Source organism: Lagopus muta, chromosome 1 (assembly GCF_023343835.1).
Source record: "Lagopus muta isolate bLagMut1 chromosome 1, bLagMut1 primary, whole genome shotgun sequence".
In the NCBI taxonomy this organism is placed as follows: domain Eukaryota; kingdom Metazoa; phylum Chordata; class Aves; order Galliformes; family Phasianidae; genus Lagopus; species Lagopus muta.
The window spans coordinates 105801457-105823250 of NC_064433.1; the positions used below are offsets into that span (position 1 = coordinate 105801457).

The following is a 21794-nucleotide window of genomic DNA, read 5'->3' on the forward strand; positions in this document are numbered from 1 at the left end:
TAAGCAATTTAGCTGTACTGAGTGTACTTAGAAGGCTTCCTTACATACCTGTGTTTCTTTGGAACGTTGTCCTAGGATTATGTAAGATTATTTTTCCACTGCGCAGCTTGGAGAAACAGTAAGGTTTAGAGGCAAAAGGGTGGAGACCCTCTAATAATGAAGGTGTAGGCTGAATGCAGTACAGAAGTTGTCTGATGAGGAGAAGGAAGAGTATTCATTTTATTCTGGTGGTTAAGTACTTGAAACGTTTGTCTTTGAAGCTAGAGACGTGAATTCATACTTCAGACTGTATCCAGTCAAGTCCTAATAAAATGTTATCTGATTATTCTTGCAGCAGAGCTGAAAGTGGCTTGACATGCTGTTAGTTGTATCAGTTCCTTGTGTGCTTTATGGCTACTGAAATGATACGCCTCAGTGCAGTTCCAGGGAGCCACTTTTGATCAGCAGTCCTCTGTTGTTATCTCTGACAGTGACAGCTGGAACATTTTCCTGCAGCTGTAAAAACTAATTGTGCCTAAACAATCCGGAAAGCAGGAGTGCACTTGCTGTTGGGTCACTGAGGTCCTCTCTGCTAGGAAAAGTTTTGAAGAGAGCTCTTCTGAAGCAAGGGGCGTTATGATAGCATCACAGCTGAATTCTGGGTAGTCATTTTTGTCTCTTGATCCTGTGAGCTAGACTGAAGACTAGTTGAAGGTAAGAGTATAACCTTTGAGTACCCTAATCTTTTTCACTTGTCTTCTGAGGAGGTTGTGATGCCAGCTTCCCTCTGTGGCTGAAGTCCTTAATGACAATATGCTGCTGTGTAAATGACTGCTATGTTCAGAACGTGTCCATCTTCACACTGCTGGAGGTGATCAACCATTCCCAGTCGCTAGCGCTTGTGATAGAAGACCAAATGAAGCGATACAAAGTCTCTGGCCACAACCCCTTCCTTGGGAAGCTGCAGATGGTCACGCTTCCTCCCATTGCTCCTGGAGTTCTAAAGATCATCTCGGAGAAAACTGATTTCTACCAGGTGTCAACCCTTTCTTTCTTTATTACTGCCCAGCTGTAAATCCAAGGTGGGGTGGGAAAGGAAGTAGTATCCATATGAATTTTTGGAGTAATATGTTTACTTCTGGTTTTGGTGTTGGTTTTTTTTTTTTTTTTTTTTTTTGTCCTTCACAAGCATTTGAAAGAAATTGCATTCTTACTTGTGTACTTCACAATAAGATGTTCAGAAGTGAGAGGCTATTTTTAAATTGCTGGTTGTTTGTGTCCAAATTCTTGAGATGGAGGTAGATTTGAAGGGCTAAGTTTCATTAGCCTGAGCGCTATACTTCAGAGAACTTAGATACCACTCAAATTTTTCAGTAAGAGTCAGTACTAGAGGATAAATAATGATGCAAACATTCTGTCCTCCTTGTTTTGATTGCATTTACTTCAAAGATGTTTTCCTCATCTCAACCATTTGTTGGTATGAGAGTTCATTCCAACCTCTTACTGTTTATTACTCTGCTTCCAGCTTCTGTGCCTGATATGTGTGATCTGTTTTGACCCAGAAATCAGAAGCAGAAGTGCTTTCCTGAACTCTGATGCACATCTGTTTGAATTACCTACCCTCTAATATCAGAGTTGGAAAGTATATTCCTTTAGGTTTAAGTGTATGACCTGAATTCTTGCCCTTTACTAACCTAGGAAGATTTGGAAATATCTTTCAGCAACCGAGTGCTTTTATGCAATAGAAAGCTTTGAAGTCAGTGAAGAAATGACACTGTTATTGCCTATTCATTTTATTTTATTTATTGTTTTTACTGTACCCTAGAGAGTAGCCTGCGTGCTCTGGAATCAGCTGAACAAAGAGACACGAGAGCATCATATTGCCTGTGTGGAACTATTCTATAGGCTGCATTGCCTGGCACCATCAGCAAATATCTGTGAAGACATTATATGCCATGCACTTTTGGATCATGATAAAGTAGGTCTTGTATTCACTGAAGCCCGTTTGTTACTGTAGAGTTCTTCTGGTGTTTCCCAAACTGCATCCGGTTCCCTTCCATCCCAGGGTCTTTGCTTCTGTGGTCCCTCTGTCTCTCCACAGACTCTCTGTCCACTCCACTGCGATTCCTTGGGACTACTGCTAGATTTAATCCCTGAATACAAGCTGTATCAGTCAGTGCTGGAACATCTTTAGTTTTGGCCCAAATAATTTAGCATCTCAAAACTTGCAGTGTTTGTCATTATTTCTAAAATGACCTAAACCCACAATTGACTCTTAGTCCAACGCAGCATTTTATTACTTTTTAAGAGTATGCCAGCAAAATGTTGACCCCGTGTCTGCCTTAATATTTAGTTCTCATATTAAGTAAGCTGTATTTAAATGAAGCCAGTTCTTAATTACTTTACTTACCTGGTTTAATGACAAAACAGTTCCGTAGTGATTTAGTGTTTATTTATGAGTCTTGCACAACAAAGCTTACAACAGTCTTCTTCATTCTCCAGCAATGTTTTCCTGCTTGCAATTTTGAAACTTAAAAGTTTGGAAATATGTTAATGCTTTTCAAACAAAATCATAGAATCATAGAATCATAGAATCACCCGGGTTGGAAGGGACCCCAAGGATCATGTAGTTCCAACCCCCCTGCCTAGCAGGGCCACCAAACATCCAAAAATCACCAATAATAAACAATACCTGATACAGCAGGGTCTTTCCCATTTGTTATCCAACTTTCAGACCTCCCTAACATCAAACCAAGAGTAAATGTTTATAATGCACCTAAGTCCTGAATTATGTTTTTGGTGTATTGGTGCATCTTTGTGGCTGTCAAGGTTTGGTTGTGCATTCATGGATATTTGGCATTTTGGTTTAGTCTACTGCATAAAAGTACTCTCAAAATACCTGAGAAAGATTAGTAGTCATCTGTGTAACTATAGCAGAACTATTGTTCTGCTAGAGGTTTAAAAATCACTAAAAATTTACTCAGATAAATACTGGAAAAAATAATGTCTGTGTCTTGTTTCCTTGCAAAGGGAACAAGGCTGGAAGCACTGTTCAGATTCTCTGTCATGTGGCACCTGACCAGAGAGATCCAAGGCAGCAGAGTATCTTCTCACAATCGGTCCTTTGATAGGTATTTTCCATTTCCACTTGCTTATATTTATGTTTATATTATGCTTTGTTCTGCTCCTTTTGTCTGGGATGGGAGAAAGTTCTATAGAGCTTCACGAGCAAATGAAAAGCCTTCAGACTCCTTGCACTCCTGCTTGCACTCATTGCATGGTGCACCGAAGAGCAACTTTATGTTCTGGTGTAAAGGAAGCTTTTGTAAAAGTAGTAGGAGCTGCTTCTATGAAAGATAACTTGCCGACAGATTTCTGCATAGCAGACACTTTTTCTCTTAGAGTGGGTTATATTTTTTGTTTTCTCAAAGAAAATGGAACTAGTGCACACACACGCACACAAAAAAAACCTTTTGTTTAGAATGGCTTAATATTTATGAGACAACAACTTTTGTAGAAAATGGAGAGAGAAGTATTAAGAGTTTTTTCCTAAATATACATACAAAAACTTTTTATAGTATGTTGTTCTTCTACAGTGTGAATGCATGTTTGGCCTTGCTTCTACAAATGCATGTGTAGTTGACCTCAGCTCAAGAAAATGTGCATGATCAACCTGTTGTTAGCAGAGATGAGCTGTTGGCTGATGCTTACATGAACTTGTGCTAAGTCTTCCACACAACAACTTTGTTGTTTGCATTAACTTTTTCAGGTTATTTCAGTTGTACTTATTAGTTCTGATCTCTCCATTCAGGTCTCTGTTTGTGGTACTGGACAGTCTCAATTGTTCAGATGGTGCAATTGGTGCTGCAGCACAGGGCTGGCTGATCCGTGCTCTTTCACTTAATGATGTTGCACGGATTCTTGAACCAGTCCTGCTGCTGTTGCTTCATCCAAAGACACAACGCACGTCCATCCACTACATCAAACAGAAAAATTCAACAGGTAAAACTGTTCTTGGACTGAAACTGTAAGTGCTGATGTAGCATAACATACTTCTGAACACCTGCTGAAGGTGATGTCTGGACTGTGATGGCATCCTGTTGCTCTGGGTTATCTTGTCTCAGTTCCATAGGTTCTTCCTCATCCATGTACCTCTGGTGATGCCTAAAGCAGAATTCAGGAGTAAGTCATGCTAATTCGAGGACTAATGGCAATTTCTGTTACAGTAGTTGCACCTGCACTATTGGTTTGGATTGCTTCTTGCTTTGCTCTGGGATCTTGTCCCACACTTCTCATCACCATTCCTAAATGATCCACACTGCACGTGTGTTCACTGTTTACAGGATCCCTTCATGAGCAAAACTAGGTTTGCAACCAAATGAAATCCAGGAGCAGTTTGGTGACTATGTCAGTCCAGGAGCTGTTCCAGTAAGTGGGATGGACAGGCAAATCTTACTCTCTCTGCCAAGTCTTCCACCAGCAGACCATGCACCCTCAGTATCAGATTTCTTTCTTCAATCAGTATGTTTTTTTTTTTTTGTCATTCACTTGTTTGTTTGTTTTTTAGTTTAATTTGGCAATCATTTTAAGATCTATAATGAGAAACATTATGAACCACACATGATCACGTGGCAGATATGGAACAAACAGCTCATGTGACAGAGACCTTTAGGGAGTAGCTGTGGAAGACTTAGATATATCTAGGTATGAACTAAGGATTTGCTCCAAGTGCAGAATCCTGTGAAGGCTGGCAGCCTATTTAGGTTTGGGATTGGTGGGAGCAGTGTGGCTATGAGATGCCCTGCATCATTTGGCCCAAGTAACAAGGTTTTTCCCTGGAGTAGATCAGGAATGCTGCGTAGAAGTGTCCAGTATTTTTTTTTTTTAATAAACTTCTGTGTCACCTATCTCCCTCATTCTGTTAGTCTAGCTATATGTTGTATAATTATTTTTGTCCTGATTGGCAAATAATTAGATGACAGACACTGGTAGAATCCAAAGAGACCTGTTTAGAAGACACTGTAGAAACACCGAGCTAATATATTCTTTCCTTGTTTCACAGCATGTAATCAAAGAAAACTTCAGCTCTTTGTTCTCATTTCCTTCCCGATCTCAACAAATATTTTATGCTCAGAAAGCATAAAAAATATTTCCACATCTCAAGCATCATAGCATAAGAAAAACAACACATGCTTTGTGCTGTGATCCTCTTGTCTTTTGCTTAGTGTAGCTTAGTACTGCTCTACCACTTAAAAAAAAAATTGCTTCAAAAAGCAAAATCTTTTTTATTTTAGTTCAGTTCATTACAATTAATAGCAGAGGAGAGTAGCTTTTTAAAATCTTTTTTTCTTACAATAATTTGCTCAGTATAGAGAATGTTGTGTGTAATGACCCATTATACATTCTTTTTAATTTTTTAAATTTTTTTTTTTCAGAAGATATACATGGTTGGCTCTGCAAGAAAAAGGTCTCCTGGAAAGAATCTAGTGTCTCTGAGAGCAATTCTGAGGAAAACCTCCCATTGAGTCAGTTTACTGCTGTGGATAGAGAAGCAATTTGGGCAGAAGTGGAAAAAGATCCAGAGAAGCTGGAGTTAAAAACGGAACAGTCTGAAAACGATGCCTCTTGTAACCCTGTAACTTCACATGAGGCAGGTGGTGACCAGGATAATAGTGAGCACACAGAATCAGTGGACACCAGCACAGGCCATGACAGTGAAAATACATCCTCTTTTTCTCCTTCTCTGGAGATGCAAGAAATGAGCAGTGAGGATAATGACAGTGCTGCAGCTGATGGCAAAGAGAACACAAACCGAGCATTCCTTCCTGAAAGCTCCAAATCCAGTGTAGCACTAAACCTTGTGCGTGCTGACTCTGAAAGGACTCAAGCGTCAGAATCTCTGTCAAGTGATGAAGAGGTGGACCTGGAGCTCCAGGAAATTACAAACTCTAGGTTGCTCAAGCAGCAGAAGGAAAAACAGGAGATGGCTGAGGCTCTGTTCAAACATATGCTGTTATATTTGCAACCCTATGATTCCAAGAGGGTACTGTATGCTTTTTCTGTTCTGGAGGCAGTGCTTAAAACAAACCCTAAAGAATTTGTTGAAGCTGTAGCTAGTACTAGCATGGATACCAGCTCCACTGCACATTTGAATCTTATTTACAATCTCCTAGCTCGTCACCAGGAAGCTCTTGTAGGGCAGAGTTTTTATGGCAAGCTTCAGACTCAGTCCCCAACCATGTGTCCCCATTCTCTCCTAATAGAATTGCTCACTTATCTCTGCCTCAGTTTTCTGCGCTCATATTATCCGTGCTACTTGAAGGTTACACACAGAGATGTGCTTGGCAACAGAGATGTCCAGGTAAAAAGTGTGGAAGTCTTGATTAGAATGATGACCCAACTGGCTACCATGGCAAAAGCAGCAGAGAATAAGAATGTAGAATTCATACGGAATTTGCTAGGAAGATGCAAAATTCAGGAGTTTGTTCTTCTGTCCTTGTCTGCATCTATGTACACAAGTCAGAAACGGTACGAACTGCTTATGGTAGGTGGCGTTGATAACATTCCAGAAGAAGATCTTTTTGAAGAGAGCCTAATCAATTTTGGACATGATCAAATATGGAGTGAGCACCCGCTCCAGATTGAGTTGCTGAAGCTCTTGCAAGTATTGATTGTCTTGGAGCATCATCTTGGACAGACTCCAGAGGAGCAGGAGAATCAGCCAGACCTCTCCAGGGAATGGCAGCAGGCTCTTAATTTCCAGCAGGCTATTGGTGCAATGCAGTATGTCTATCCACACCCAATAACTTCACAGGGATTATTTGTCTCTGCTGTTGTTAGAGGTTTACAACCAGAGTATGGTTATGGGATGCATCCTACTTGGGTAAGCTTAGTCACGTGTTCCCTGCCTTATTTTGGGAAGTCATTAGGTTGGACTGTGGCACCATTTGTTGTACAGATTTGTAAAAACCTGGATGAGCTTGTCAAACAGTACGAAAATGAAGCTGTGAAGATATCTGTGAAAACATCTGCAAGGTAAGAGTCTGCAGTGTGGTCTTTGTTATGCTGAAACTTTTTTCAAGTGTCCTTCACTACAGATTAGTACATGGTTACTTAGCATTGTAACTCACAGAGTTTGATCTTTTGATCCTTAAACCCTGCTGCATATACAGACATCTGACCCTCAAGCCTAGATGAGGTGGATGCAGTTCTATTGATGTAGGGCTTACAGCAGTTGGATGAAGAGAGGAAAGGGGACCAGCATGTGTGATACTGCTTACTGTCCAAGTACAAAGCAAGGTCTCTGTTCTGATAAGATTCAGGATTTTAGAGAATTAATTGAAGGCACAGATCATGCAGAAGTAAGATACTGTGATACTGTTCAAAGCAGACAGTAAGTAAAAAGAGCAGGGAAAAAGAACTGAACACTAAAGATTCACGTTGAGGTGGGGAATAATATCTAGAAGGTCTAGACGGGTAAATGGGTTGTCCAAGCATACTTTGTGAGTTCTGTGTTCTGATAATTACTGTCTGTCTGGTCATTCCAATATTCTTTTGCAATGTTCATTTACTGAACGGTAATAGATCTCTGTTGGAATTTTTCATCATGGAATACCACTTGGACTGTTGAGCTTTTTTTTTTTTTCTTTTTCTTTTTTTTTTTTTTTTCCCTCCAAAAGCTTAACCTCTAAAAGAGAGAATGTTACACCTGATTATCCACTAACCCTTTTGGAAGGTCTGACAACTATTGGTCACTTTTGCCTCCTGGATCACCCTAATCAAACTAAAAAGGTAACTGCTTAATGCCTGCCATTTCCTACCATTTGCTTGACACCTTTGTATTAGTTTGTCAGAGTATGCATCCCTTTTTCATTCTGAAGTGAATTTAAGTAGTAAAGGCAAGCTTGTAAAAGACAGGGAAGCCTGATAATACATCAACAGAAGTGAACTATGTAAATGTGTGAAGAAGAAGGGACTTGATTTTCTTTTATTTGAAGAAAGGAAAGTCGATTGTGATCAACTGAGTGTAATCTTAGTCATGCATATACTAGTCCTATGTAGTTTGTCTGTAGTTGCTCTGTCGTTAACCAAGTCTTCTGTTTTCCTTATGGTTGATAAAATGCTTTCCAATATGTTCCCTAAATTTTTGTTCCTGCGATGTAAGGCAGAAAAGGATATAATTCTAACAATTTCGTAGATGAATGTGCACAAAAACATTCAGCAGCCAATTAAATACACTTAACAACAGCAGTATAATTCAGAACTAGGAGCGTTTGATTATTTGTGAGATTGTCATTATAAAAGTCTCCTAATTACAGCATGAAAGCAGTCACTGTAGTGCACAGGATAATGTATTTTAATCTTCGTGTTTTTGCTTTCCTAGTCGTCCTGTCTAGCTGAACCTGCAAACTTGAGAAATGCTAGGAATGCCATTTTGGAAGAGTTGCCTCGTATTATTAATACCATGTCCCTTCTTTGGAATGTTATAAAAAGGGAAGACTCTCAAAAACGACCAACTGACTTCTTTGGAACTACTAAAGGCTCTTCCTCAGTCTACTTTAAAGCAACCAAAGTAGGAGTTCTTTTTAAACTACTGTATATCTCATCATTCTTATCATCTCATCTCTCACCAGTGCATTTTAGATAGAGTTCACAGAAATAGCTTTGCCATTTCCAGAACGATGCTGGGACATAAAGAGTTTCTGAAGAAATCTTAAAAGCTATGAACTTTCACAGTACTTTCCTACAAAAATATGTCTTTCTCTGTTCCTCCTGCTCATCTGGACTCATTCTTGACCAGCTTAATGTTTATTTTTTTTCTGTGAGCTTCTATTACTAACTGCCGTAGAGCCTGAATTGTCTGCAGTTTCCACAGGCAGTAGAGCATGCATCTGAGGAAATAAAAATACTAGGCTTTTTCCTTTTTCTATAGTTATTGATAAACTGTAGTAGTAAAAAAAATCAGGAGAAAAAAAGAATAGAGCACTATAAGGAGTTAGTTTTCCTATTTCAACATCTGTTTTCTAAAATATCTGCCTCCCTTCTCTAAGAAGGACACAACTAACTTATTAAAACCAGCCTGACTGTCAAATACATACGGAGAGTATTTTCTTATCATGTTGTATTTTTTAACATCTTTGGAAAAGGACAAATATTTTACAGACTGAGAATTAGCCTTTACCTTGCAAAGTTTAGCATACTGGGTTTTTTTCCTCCCTCTACAGACATTGAGAACTAAAATACTGGACTTCCTGAATCCATTGACAGCACAACTTGGAATCCAGTTGATGACAGCAGTTGCAGCAGTATGGAATAGCAAGAAACCTCACAGGAGTCAAAGTAAAATAAAGGTAAAACTGAATAAAGGAACTCTTAGGTTTCCAGTGTAAAGGCAAATGCTACATTTATGATTAGTTCTGGTCTTGTATATAGATTGATTTGGTTTGGTGGTGGTTGTTTTTTGTTTGTTTGTTTTGTTGTTTTTTCTGTTGTTGTTTACATATGACAAAGTTAAATTTAAAATGTTTTTGTTTGTATGCAATTCCACAAAGCATCAGGGCTACAATTAAACCTAATTAAGTAATAAGATTAGGAGGACCATGTGGCAAGTTAAATCTGACAGTGGTCTAGATTGTAATCTTAGTGATTACATATTGCCAGTTTTACTTTATCTGCTCTATCTTCAGAAAAAGTTTAGAGATACAGAGTTCTCTGGAACTACGCATGTACTGTGAGCAGAAGACTGACCTTTTCTGATTTCATTTGGACACACTGTCGTAGAGTCATCTAGGTTGAAAAAGACCTTTGAGATCATCAGGTCTAACCATCAACCTGACTTAGTGCTGTCACTGGTCCTGCTGACCACACTTATTTCTGATGCAAGCTAGGACACCATTGGCCTTCTTGGTCAACCTGAGCACACTGCTGGCTCCTGTTCAGTTGAGCATCGACCAGCGCCTCCAGGTCCTTTTCTGCCAGGCAGCTTTCCAGCCCCTCTTCCCCAGGGCTATACCACTGCATCTGATTCGTAGGACACAACTGCAGAACCCTGCACATAATCGTTTTCAGGAAGGTTTTGAAAGAAATCTGCACGTGGCAAATGGTTGCATGGTTGGTGTAATTTATCTGATTTAAGCTTTGTGTATTTACACTTAAGTAGTCCCACTGAAAGCTGCTCATCAGCCTGAAGATTTGCTTGGTATCATGATCTGACAGATGTGTTTTTTGTTTGGTCAGATACTTCCGGTGGCTAGTGCATCTCAGCTCATTCTTGTGGACTTAATATGTGCACTTAACACACTGAAAACTGATACTATATTACATCTAGTCAAAGAAGTGGTCAAGAAGCCATCTCAAATCAAGGGTGAAGAGGTAACCAGGAAGATAATTTCATTATCTTAATGTGTTGAGGTAGATCTAGAACAGCATGCATCTTTAGATATTATTAGAAGAAAAGTTACTTTTTTTAAGTGCAAAGTTTCCTGAACAAGTTATGCTTTCCAGAATTAGCTTTTCTTTAAACAATCAGTTTAAGTAGATTCTTTAGAAAATTTTGCCAGAAAAGTTACTGTGGGTGTGGTAGCTATGGGTCCTCTGGTACTGAAGATGATTCCAAGTATTATAAAGATGCATATAAAGCTATAGATATCCTGCTTAGTGAGATATTTCTACTTCTTTACCCTTATCTGAGCAGTTAGAAGTACTTTTATTCTGCCCCTGCTGTTTTCCTCTTAGTAATATTGGCTTCCTTGAAAGCTATCATGTATACCATTGTAGGAGATCCTACAGCTCTGAAAAACTGTAGGGGATATTCAGAAGTAATGTCACTGATTCTGAACTAGAGTCCTCTTGCGCTCCTGTATAGGCAGTTGTATCATAGTTGCTCAGTTGTATGAGTACAAACTGCTTCTTAGAAGTGATGTGTTTTCCATTGAATGCAGGTACCCAGCAGCTAGAGCTTTCTATTCTTCTGAGGGTAAATAATGAAATTTTTTGCTTTTATTTTTCAGAAATCCTCTCTTGTAGATATCCCAATGTTGCAGTTCAGTTATGCTTTCATTCAAAGGTAATTCAGTCACTGTGAAAGATGATTTTCTGTTTGAATATTACTCAAAGTACCAGGATAACAGTTAACATTATTGTTTTTGCTCAACCTTGATCTTCTTGTTGCAAAGTTACAGAACACCTTTAGGTAGGGAATTGTTATCGGCACTTCACTGGTAATAGACACAAAATAACTGGGCTTAGATTGTTTTCCAATAAATGTTGCTAATGTCACTTGAGAATCTCATTGCATATGAACAGAGCAATACAGATCAGATATTTCATTAGCAAGACATTTACATAAGGTGTTACAATCTGTCTCCTTATCTGGTATGTGTTTCCAGATGACTGGATAGCAAACTTCTACATTTTCCTTCATTTTGAGAAAAGCACAATACAATTGCTGTGAAAGCAGTCTGTACTGGACACGTAGTGGGTCAGACAGGTGATTGGAAATGTTTCTTGAATCAAAGTGTTTCCTCACATATTGGCTTTTCTCATATGGATGCTTTGGGATGTATCAGACTGCACATGATACTGTATGCAATAAGCTATGGAGATCGAGTGAGCTGGCAGGCAGTGGATTGGTCAGCTAAGCTTTACTCTTTTCCTTTCCCCTGATGAACCATTCCTTTTACTGAGCTGGCATACTGCACATGCTGCTAGCCCTTACTGATGTAGGCATATAGGCTGTGCCACCAGATACTTATTCCATATTGTTGGGTCAGATAGTCCTTCAGATCCTGCTTTTTCCTAATATTGATAGAAGCTTCTAGAACACAAAATTGCATCTTTTTGTTTGTTTGTTGCTTTAACTCTTCAGGCTTGTGTGTGTTTGTTATTGTTGTTGTTTTTTTGTTTTTTTTTTTTTTTTTTTTTTTGACAGATTGCCTGTTGCAGCTTTACAGGAGAACTTCCAGTCCTTGTTAGGACTTCTGAAGGAATCTGTGCAGTTGAACTTGGCTCCTCCTGGACACTTCCTCCTTCTCAGGTACTGCATAAGAGAGAAGGTTTATGGATGCACTGAGTAGAGCTATCCAATTGCTAACTTGGAGCGAATTGATTTTTCCCACAGTACCCTGAATGACTTTGTGACCAGGACACCTACTCTAGAAAACAAAAAAGACCAAAGAGATTTGCAGGTACAGTCTATATATGTATAACTTTTTCTTCTAGTTTGTTTATTTGGCATGTACATCTGAGTAAAAGTGGAGATGACCTAATCTGTACTTTGGATCCAAATTCACCTGTCCTTTTGGAATGGATGAATGCACTTTTACAAATTGGGACTTAGATTTACTTAAATACAGGAGACTGAAATATGAGACACATTGCATAGAATGTCCCTAACCAAATTTTGTCAAAAAAAGTACGAAATCACAGTAGCAACTATGGACTATTCAAAGCTAGTTTCCTTGGGTAATTGTATCATTTTTCTCAGAGTTGAAATCATAACAAAAATTTGACTGTCATGAGTTCATATCACGTGTGTAAAATATCGAAATCTCAAAGCGGTCTAGAAAATTAGTGGCACAATTGTCCTTGAAGGACATAACTAAATTTTGCAGTGTCGATAACTGTCGTTTCACCTTTTATGTAAAGAAGGGATGGAGCAGAGCAGTATTCTCTTCCTCTACTGATCGTGATTTCACTAGAACAGTGTAAGCACTACCCACATAAGTGTAGTTTTTGCTCTGAGCCGACCTAACACTTCCTGTGAGGTGAGACTCTATTATGGTTATGGGAATTCTGTGTCCCAGCACTTCTGTGTATATCTGCTTCAGAGACTGACTAGCAAAATGACATCTTGCAGTCTCTTCACAAATGATCTCTGTTTTAATTTGGATACTTAAGATTTACTTTCCTTACAGTGTGACCAACTTTTCATTTTGCTTGGAATTAAATGTGCTAAAATATGTATATAGTTTGATACTTTACCCCTAGTAGAAAGACTGATATGGACAGATGAATTTCCATAGAATAGAACTCAGGGTCACTAAATGCTTTCCAAATTTGAAATGAAGACACCACCAGGTCTCAACACAGGCATTGCTATGTCATTCCTGAGGGACTGAACAATTCAGATAGTGTCTTCTGACAGTTGACATGGGATATATAAAGCATGTCCGGACTGATACTGAGCAGATAGATACTGTATTAGTAATTTCTGTGGAAATTAATTACTAAAATCTCCATGGTAATCTAACTTATAGGTTTCCTTCTTGCTTCCCATCTTCTTGTCTTACTTGAAGTGAGCAGTAGTGTATACTGAGAGCACAGATAAATAAATATATCATAGAAGTATATATGTTTCTAAGAGTTAAAAGTGCCTCCTATTGATTTTAATTCCATATGAAAAGGACTTCATTGGATTTCACAAGTGATAGTAAGTTTTATCTAACGCCAGATTGACATCTTATTTTATAGGAAGTGACCCAAAAGATCTTGGAGGCTGTAGGGAATGTTGCTGGTTCTTCTTTGGAGCAGACTAGCTGGCTGAGCCGGAACTTAGAAGTGAAAGCTCAGCCTCAGATTTTGCCAGATGAGTTCAACACTGAAGATGTGAATGGTAATGTGGTTTTGTCTGACTTTCCACTGCTTTCTCTCTTCTGCTTAAGCCAATAAAGAGTACAATGTGTTAGTGTGTAGTTTGCTTGAGAAGGAAGTAATACAGATAAAAAGTAAAAGTAAAAATATGCACTGTCTTCCAATAGCAATGCCAGCCTAAGTGGGTTTAGTAAATACTATACATGGTGTGTAATACAGAGGAAAACTTATTTTAGGTGCATTCAATACATGGGACAGAATAGCACAAAGCATGAAGTATGCTACTGTGGTGAGATGCCCAGAAGCATTTCTATGTAATACCAACATGCAAATAACAGTTCTGTTTGGGAAGAAAATGGATCAACAGCAAAATTTAAATATATCTTGTCTGAAGTGAAAACTATATGATTTTGCCTCCTGTAGATACTTCAGTGGCACCCTCATCAATGGTTTCTGCTTCTGCCCCTTCAATATACAGTGTCCAAGCTCTTTCACTCCTTGCAGAAGTAAGTAGGATCCTGCATTGCAATTGCTGTTCTCATCTATAGTTATGTATTTTTATTATTGAGCAGAGGAATACATCAGTTTTTTCTGGTAGAGTGTGTGGGGGTTTAGATCTTAATGAGGCATCCCACACACATCCACATCCTATCTTGGAACAGCATGCTTTTCCCCTTTGTCAGAGACAACTGCTATAGGTTTAATGAGACATTAATTTTATTTTTAAGGTTCTTGCTTCTCTTTTGGACATGGTTTACCGAAGTGATGAGAAAGAAAAAGCTGTGCCATTGATTTCCCGTTTGCTATATTATGTATTTCCTTATCTACGCAACCACAGGTGACTTCTCTCTCTGTATATCTGATTTTTCTGAAGTTTAATTTTGACCACATTACAGACTTTTGCTTTTTTTTTCCTTCTCAGGGGTACTTAATAGTTGATAAAGTATCATAAAGTTGATCTTTTACTCAAGAAAATTCTCAATCTCACTAACAAGTGAACGTTTCTGTTACAAGACCTGTAAAATTCCTGTACTCGGAGACTGCTGTTCTGACCATTGCTCTAATGAATTAAAATTCAGGGTAATACTTGATGGCTGTGTTTACATTAGCAGTTTGGTTTCAGCAGTAGTTTAGTTTTGAGGTGAATCCCGTGATTTGTCTCCATTTATGAAAAGCAGAGAGTTCTCAAACCAGTTTTGGTGCGTGAATTAAATTCCTTTTGGAGGAAACTAGCAGAAAGTTCTCTGCAAGTGCGACCCAATAGGGCTTACTAATTCCTGACTGCACTGCCATGAGGAGATCTAGCATATATGTACCACGCTTGCCAGTGGAAGGCTGTTAAACCTGGGACACCCTGAAGCAGTTCTTGCCAGTCAGATAATCCTACTCTTTTATTTGCCATCTACCATGATCCCTCAGATCTTCACTGCAACTACTTGTTCTGCTGCTGTTGTTTCCTCATCCTTTTGTTCTTCTTACACGTAACCATTTCTTATTTTGTCTGCCCAGTTGCTTTTCTCTGTTGGTGAAAACTATTGCTTTTATTGTCATTTACTATCATTGCTTTTTAATTTCTACCAATCTGCCACTGGTGAGTCTCCTCTGTGAAGTGTCTAAACATCTGTTGGTAGTCTGAATGAGGACCAGGACAGCAACTGGAGATAAGGAACAGCCTAGCAGATGTGCACTCGCTGTAGAGAGCTAGAGGAAATCTTCAAGTCACAGCTCACTGTCAAGCTCGTGGCCCATTTCAAGTCTGAGGGTCACCATGCAAGTAGCATCCAGAGGCACTAATGTCACACATGCTGACATGTCACTGCTGCAACAGAGCTCTGAACCCTTGTCATGTCCTAACCTTATCCAGCAAAATTCTGTGTCAGGAGGCATTCTGAGCACTGGCTGTGGGCAGAGAACAGCCATAGTGCTGTGTACATCCCCTGAAAGATGCAGGCCTAGGTCATTTTTCATACTGGATGGTCTGGGGTATGGCCTGGAGCACACTTAAAGCACATGCTGGCAGAAGTCCTTCTCTGTGTTCAAAAGCCTTATCCTTGCCTCCTTGAGAAAAGCTGGAGGTTCAGGGGTGGGAGGCCACAGATAATAGATTACTGTGTTTCTTTCACAGACTCTCAGGCTGATAGGTTTCCTCTTTTCTTGTCTGCAGTGTCTTCTGAGGAGGGAGATGCAACAGATCTAGTTCCCATGCAGCTGTGGTGCAGTATGTACTCCACAGAATTATTTTGGAGCACTCAGAGGCTAGGACTGCACTGCAAAGGGAGGAAAATACCAGAGGCAATAGTGGAAAGGGATCTGCATGATGCTTGCATGATACCAGACTGGCAAAGGCTTGCAAGCAGGAGGCTCTTAAGAGCTGGGAAAATGACAGCCTCTGCAGGAATGCCAGTGAACTACGTTCCCTGGCTGCGGCTGCTGCACATCTGACTGGAAGTAGCAGCTTTTGCTTGCTGCCAAGTGCTGATCCCCAGCACTCTTTCATGGCTGATGCTTGGTCAAACAACAGAGCCCATTTATGTGTGCAATGTTATAGAAGGGTGAGGTAGGGCAAGAGACAAGGAGATTTTAAGGCCCTTTCCTGTTCTCTCTGTTCTCATAGGATGTTGTGCTATTTAGGCAGCGTTAGCCAATATTAGCCAACATTTGTAAATGTATAGACACTGTAGACTTTGTTTGCCCACAGGGAAAGATGCCTGGTACTGTTTGTCCTCCCACCTATTCCCATTCTAGAGAAGTTACATTCCAGTGTAACCTTTTTTGTCCCCATAGGAGCAAAAGGAGGGAAATGAAAGCACTGTCTTTGTGGAGAGATTTACTTCCCATGTTCTAGGGTCTCCTAAGTCAGTCCTATTTCATCAGTCTTCATGCTTCCCTTTCCCCTAAACTCTCAGTGCTATTCACAAATCTCTTAAAAATCAAATGAACTTCCTTCTTCTAGCAGCTCTCTGCCAACTGGCAAGAAGCAACCTTCTCTTGCTTACTTTTTCTCCAGCAAACACTGGACAGCTGTTACTGCTGTAGCTATTGTTAGGCTTCAGGCTTCCCCTCCTCCTATCAGCTACTCTTTGGCTTCTACATTTTCCAAAGTAGGCCAGTGTATACTGAAGTGTGGGAGAGATCACAGCTACAGTTCAGGGAGGGGAGAGGAGATTGTCTCAAGTGTTGTTTAGGTTGCAGTCAAAACCACTAGGTAGTATGCAGTACAGAGCAAAAAAAAAAAGAGTATGAAGGATCAGGAAGATACAACCAGAATAACCAGGCATGCCTAAAAGGGGTGATGAGTTGAGTGTTACTAGGAAGTGAAGCCAGCAAGCCTGAGAGTGCAGCAGGGTATGAAGATTTTTCCATGCTCCAGGGAAATGAATCAGAGTGAAGCATAGAAATTTTGGGAAGCAATTCTCTATTAATTTATTTGTCATTTTCTAATGTATTTACTAAAATGTACTTAACCTATCAGCAAGTCATTCAGATTCTTGATGAATGAAATGCATGCCATCCTTGTTGAACCCAGGCATATACTACTGCACAAGTGGATCATGTGCTTTTGCTATTTGCAATACCTGAAGAAAATCCTGTATATAGCCACCACAAAAACTGTTCCTGGAAATTACAGCATCATGCTGTCATGCTGAGTTTGCTATAACCCAAGCACTCACTCCTTCTCTGCTCCACTGCTGTTAGGATGTCCTTGTGAACTAATGCAGGGGGTAATGACAACTTCTGCAAGGGCAAGGGAGGTGATTGTCTCTCTCTACTCTCTTTCCTCACGGGGCCCCAGCTGGAATGCTGCGTACAAGTCTGGGGTCCCTAACACCAGAAAGATGTGGAGCTTTTGGAGAGGGTCCAGAGGAGGGCCATGAAGATAATCCAAGGGCTGGAGCACCTCTCCTATGAAGATAAACTGAAGGAACTGGACTTGTTCAGCCTGGAAAAGAGAAGGCTGTGGGGAGACTTCATTGTGGCCTTCCAGTATATAAAGGGATTTTATAAACATGAGGGAAATAAATTTTTTTATGATGGTAGATAGTGATAGGATAGTGATGGTTTTAAATTAAAGGAAGGGAAATTCAATTTAAATGTTGGGTAAGTTTTTACTGAGAGAGTGGTGAGATGCTGGAACAGTTCCCCAGAGAGGTTGTGGATGCCCTGTCCGTGGAGGTGTCAGAACAGCTGCCATACCCAGGATTTCCAGGAAGCTATTTGACAGGCATCGGTTCATCAAGGGTCTCTTCTCCTTGCTCCAACCACATTAGGCTTGAGCTCAGCACTCCTTCCCTACTGTACCTTGCAGAACCTGTTGACTAGTTTGTGAACTTTCTTTTGGGGAAGATTTGAACCATGCATGTAGTTGAGGTGGGCAGTGCCATGATATGTCTAATCAGAAAATACCACCCCATACAAGATACTCTGAAAATGTGAGGAATTTCTGCAGAAAATGCTTTGATCAACTGATCTGTGACTGCTCTGAATTAATGAGCTGATGTAAACACAGCCTATTCTGTTTCTGAGATAATTTGGTTAGAAGTTCTGCAGAAAACAGTCAATTTTCCAGATACACAAATGTAACTTTTTAAAAGATTGATATTTATCATTACTTTTCCTCTTCCCCCAGTACCTACAACATTCCTAGTTTCCGTGCTGGTTCTCAGTTGCTCAGCTCATTGAGTGGGTACGCCTATACCAAGCGAGCGTGGAAAAAAGAAGTTCTTGAGTTGTATATGGATCCGGCTTTTTTCCAGATGGACACTTCATGCACGCAGTAAGACATGAGATGGTAGCACTCCAAGAGTTTATTTGATGATTTGCAAAGAAAGACTTAGAGACTAATATTGAATGTTCTCTATAGTACTTGCTCACAGAATGTAGTAACATTAAAAAACAGATCTCAACAAACTCAACTCAATTATAGAAATTTAAGTTATCTTTATGGCACAGAAGAATAAACCTCTCTCTTGCTAACAACTGCCATTAGTGTTTGGAAATGGCATATAATGGAGTTGAAGGACTTAGAATTCAGTATGTGTAAACTGGATAAGGTTCTGCATAGTGAATTCGTGTTGGAAACTGTTGCCTAGTATGAATTGTTTGTCCAATATCTTTTTATGTGAGTTTACACCAAGGCTTTCTCTGGTTATGTCATGTCCTTTATATTGTTGATCTTTTACTTACCCAGTTCCTTCTGTGTCTTATCCAGTTGGAGATCCATTATCGATCACCTTCTAACACATGAGAAAACTATGTTTAAAGACTTGATGAGTAAGTATTAGCTACTGATAACTTATTTCTGCATTAATTTTAAATATATTTAAATTTGGTTTTGAGCTGTTTGGTGTCTAATGTGTCAATAAAATGCAGGCAACAATGCATCTGCAGAATTGATTATGTGACCAACTTCATTCTCCACTAAAAACTGTTCTCAGTTCAGACTGTATTTTGGAAATGTTAACATTTTAAAAATATTTAGTCCAGAAATGTTAATGTTGGACTGCTGCAAGCACATTTGGCCATTATTTTAAGTTGCTGAAAGGTGACTGTAGCACTGTTGCTTGTGAGAAAGCAAGGAGACTCCAGTTAACTTTGCATGCATCTGTATACTTGCACAGAGCTGTGGGAGTATGGTGCACCAATACAGCAAGTCTTTGAGCAACATGCTTTGATCTCTAATTCAGGCTTGAGGACAATATGGAAGAAAAGTAATTGGAGAAGAGATGGGATAGGACCCTAACATTTGCCTGGAGCTTTGAAAGATAAAGCAGCTTTTGTCTCTTGTTGAAATCTTTTAAAAGAATAGTTGAAGGCTTACAATGCAAATGTTAATGCATTTTTTTTAACATTGTATGTTTTTAAATTTACCATTTTAATTTTGTCTCAGTAAGAATTAAAAGTCTTGAAATCCCTCAGCCACGGTTTTAAGAGTCTGAAATGAGGAGACTTGTGCATGTTAGAGGCAGGGCTTTAAAGTTCTGGACAGCTGCAGAGTATGTTTTATATAATTCTCCTGCTAGTTTGAGTAGATCAGGATCAACACCAACATGTTACTCCAACCTGTAGGTATAAAGGTAGTAGTTATTTCTAAAAGATCTCAGGATACAGAAATTATTTTCATCTCAAGTCACTAGTCAGAAAATAAGTAATTCTTATATGTGTTACAGATATGCAGAGCAGCGCCTTAAAGCTCTACCCAAGTTTTGAACAGAAAGCAATGTTGTTAAAGCGGCAAGCTTTCGCTGTCTTCAGTGGAGAAATTGATCAGTATCATCTCTATCTTCCCTTAATACAAGGTAAGATTTGTGGTCTTTTCCATTCAGCTCTGATACATATGTAAACATTAAAATTATAAAGAAGAAAAAAAAGGAAGTACAACATTCCTTTCTTACATAATTTATTTCAGAACGACTGACTGAGAACCTCCGTGTTGGACAGACTTCTTTAGTTGCCGCACAGATGTTCCTCCTCTTCAGAGTTCTATTGTTAAGGATTTCTCCTCAGCATCTAACCTCCTTGTGGCCAATTATGGTAACTGAATTGGTAAGGAATGAGTAACTCAAAATTAATTTCTCACATTCTTTGCATTTCACTTCCTCGCAGATCCATCCCTGGATGGAAGGAAATGTTTTCATAGGTCTGCGTTAGTTTGATAATTTGGAAAAAGAAGCAACACTGTTATTAGGAGATACCTTTCTGATCAGTGTTGCTGTTGTTGATAATGCAATTTCTTTCACAATTTCTTAACTTGTTTAAGAGTTTGGTGGCTCTGTACGTGGCAAGGGGGTTGGAGATTAATGATCTTTGAGGCCCCTTTCAACCTGGGCCACTATGTGATTCTGTGAGTAAACTAAGAGTCTGTGGTTCCTTATAGTATTTACACTAATATGTGAAGTGTATCTTTTTATAATTGAGCTGTTCAAATGATTCAGCGTTTCCATAAATTTATTTATTTCAAGATTCAGACGTTTCTACAACTGGAAGAAGAATTAACTGAGGAAGATGAACCATCAAAGTAAGAATTAACATTTAACTGATGAAAGCTTGTAAAACCTGCGAAAGCTGTTAGCAATTGTGCTTGTTCTGTATCTGCCTTTTTTTTTTTTCCACTTGTGTATTTCTGACACAGGTAAATCAATATTTTTTTTAAGCAGCAGAAATAGTTATAGTTAGAAAAAACTGGTACATAACAGTTGCATACAAGGATATGAAAATCAGTGTTTGAATATTGAATATTTTAACATTGACTTTTTTCTGAATACTTTAGATATCTTTCCACATACAGCCTTTTATATAAATCTCAGTGTTAATACGGAATAAAAATAAGACTTTTGTGCACAGGTGCAAGTGCAAATTTGTGTAAATGTGTACATTTCCCTTTTGCTGAATGGAAAACACTTGGTGGATTTATGTTTAATCGTGTGCTTCTCAATTTTTACTACCACAGAAGCAACAGCAAGTTAAGCAAACAGAAAGTCTCAGGTGATGGCAGTGGATCCGACATCCAGCAGAATGAGCTGTCTTTGTACTTATCTGCTTGCAAGTTTTTAGACACAGCGCTTTCATTTCCACCTGATAGGATGCAGCTGTTCCAAATGTAAGTCCTCTAGTTGCTTAACTGTTCTCCAGGTTGTTTCTGTACTTATCCTTTAATATAATTCCAAATATTAATTTCACCGTTTATTCTTTTCACAAGTGCAGACTTCGATTCTAGAACAAGAGTAATTTGGGATATTTAGAAAGGCAATTCAGTCTTGTCAATGTAGGAAGATTTCACTTTATTTGAAGGTTATCTCACGTGGAAAAATAGGGAGAAGAAAAAGAAGGCCAGTTCTTTGTTTTCCCTTTACCACACTTGGGAGTCTTTTGGAGGCAGTTGCATTTAAGTACTGATATAGTACTGAAGTAGTAACTTCCTAGTTCACTAAGTTTAGCTCTGGTAATAGCACAACTTTGTAATTATGACAGCTCTTTCTGTGAACAAATCAGTGCTTTGCTAACTATGTTTGATCCAAACAGGGAATTTTTTTCCTGTCTTCTTAGCAATGTAATCCTTTTGGTTTAGGTATAAATGGGCATTTGTCCCAGAGGTGGACACAGAGTCTTCTACTGTGACTTCTCATCTGGTAGAAAATCATCAGGAATGTAGACCACACATAATACGAATAATGGATCTGCTAAAGATGAAATACAGGGTAAAGAAAGTGCTTTACTTATTTTTCTTT

General features: G+C 39.1%; 1 protein-coding gene across 2 annotated transcripts in view; it reads left to right on the plus strand.

Annotated features, from left to right (window-relative positions):
• DOP1B (DOP1 leucine zipper like protein B) overlaps nucleotides 1-21794 on the plus strand; it is a 45083-nt gene that overhangs the window by 21131 nt on the left and 2158 nt on the right. The window contains exons 15-36 of one of the 2 annotated variants that reach the window (XM_048934220.1): nucleotides 744-1015; nucleotides 1805-1957; nucleotides 3010-3110; nucleotides 3791-3981; nucleotides 5415-7014; nucleotides 7659-7770; nucleotides 8363-8551; nucleotides 9204-9329; nucleotides 10216-10350; nucleotides 10989-11044; nucleotides 11909-12013; nucleotides 12098-12164; nucleotides 13450-13591; nucleotides 13993-14075; nucleotides 14298-14407; nucleotides 18197-18343; nucleotides 18779-18840; nucleotides 19737-19865; nucleotides 19976-20112; nucleotides 20529-20584; nucleotides 21017-21166; nucleotides 21635-21764. In XM_048934220.1, coding sequence (XP_048790177.1) covers nucleotides 744-1015; nucleotides 1805-1957; nucleotides 3010-3110; nucleotides 3791-3981; nucleotides 5415-7014; nucleotides 7659-7770; nucleotides 8363-8551; nucleotides 9204-9329; nucleotides 10216-10350; nucleotides 10989-11044; nucleotides 11909-12013; nucleotides 12098-12164; nucleotides 13450-13591; nucleotides 13993-14075; nucleotides 14298-14407; nucleotides 18197-18343; nucleotides 18779-18840; nucleotides 19737-19865; nucleotides 19976-20112; nucleotides 20529-20584; nucleotides 21017-21166; nucleotides 21635-21764 — 4253 coding nt within the window. The remainder of the gene's footprint in view (nucleotides 1-743; nucleotides 1016-1804; nucleotides 1958-3009; nucleotides 3111-3790; nucleotides 3982-5414; nucleotides 7015-7658; nucleotides 7771-8362; nucleotides 8552-9203; nucleotides 9330-10215; nucleotides 10351-10988; nucleotides 11045-11908; nucleotides 12014-12097; nucleotides 12165-13449; nucleotides 13592-13992; nucleotides 14076-14297; nucleotides 14408-18196; nucleotides 18344-18778; nucleotides 18841-19736; nucleotides 19866-19975; nucleotides 20113-20528; nucleotides 20585-21016; nucleotides 21167-21634; nucleotides 21765-21794) is intronic. The other variant, XM_048934230.1, reaches the window with a different exon arrangement.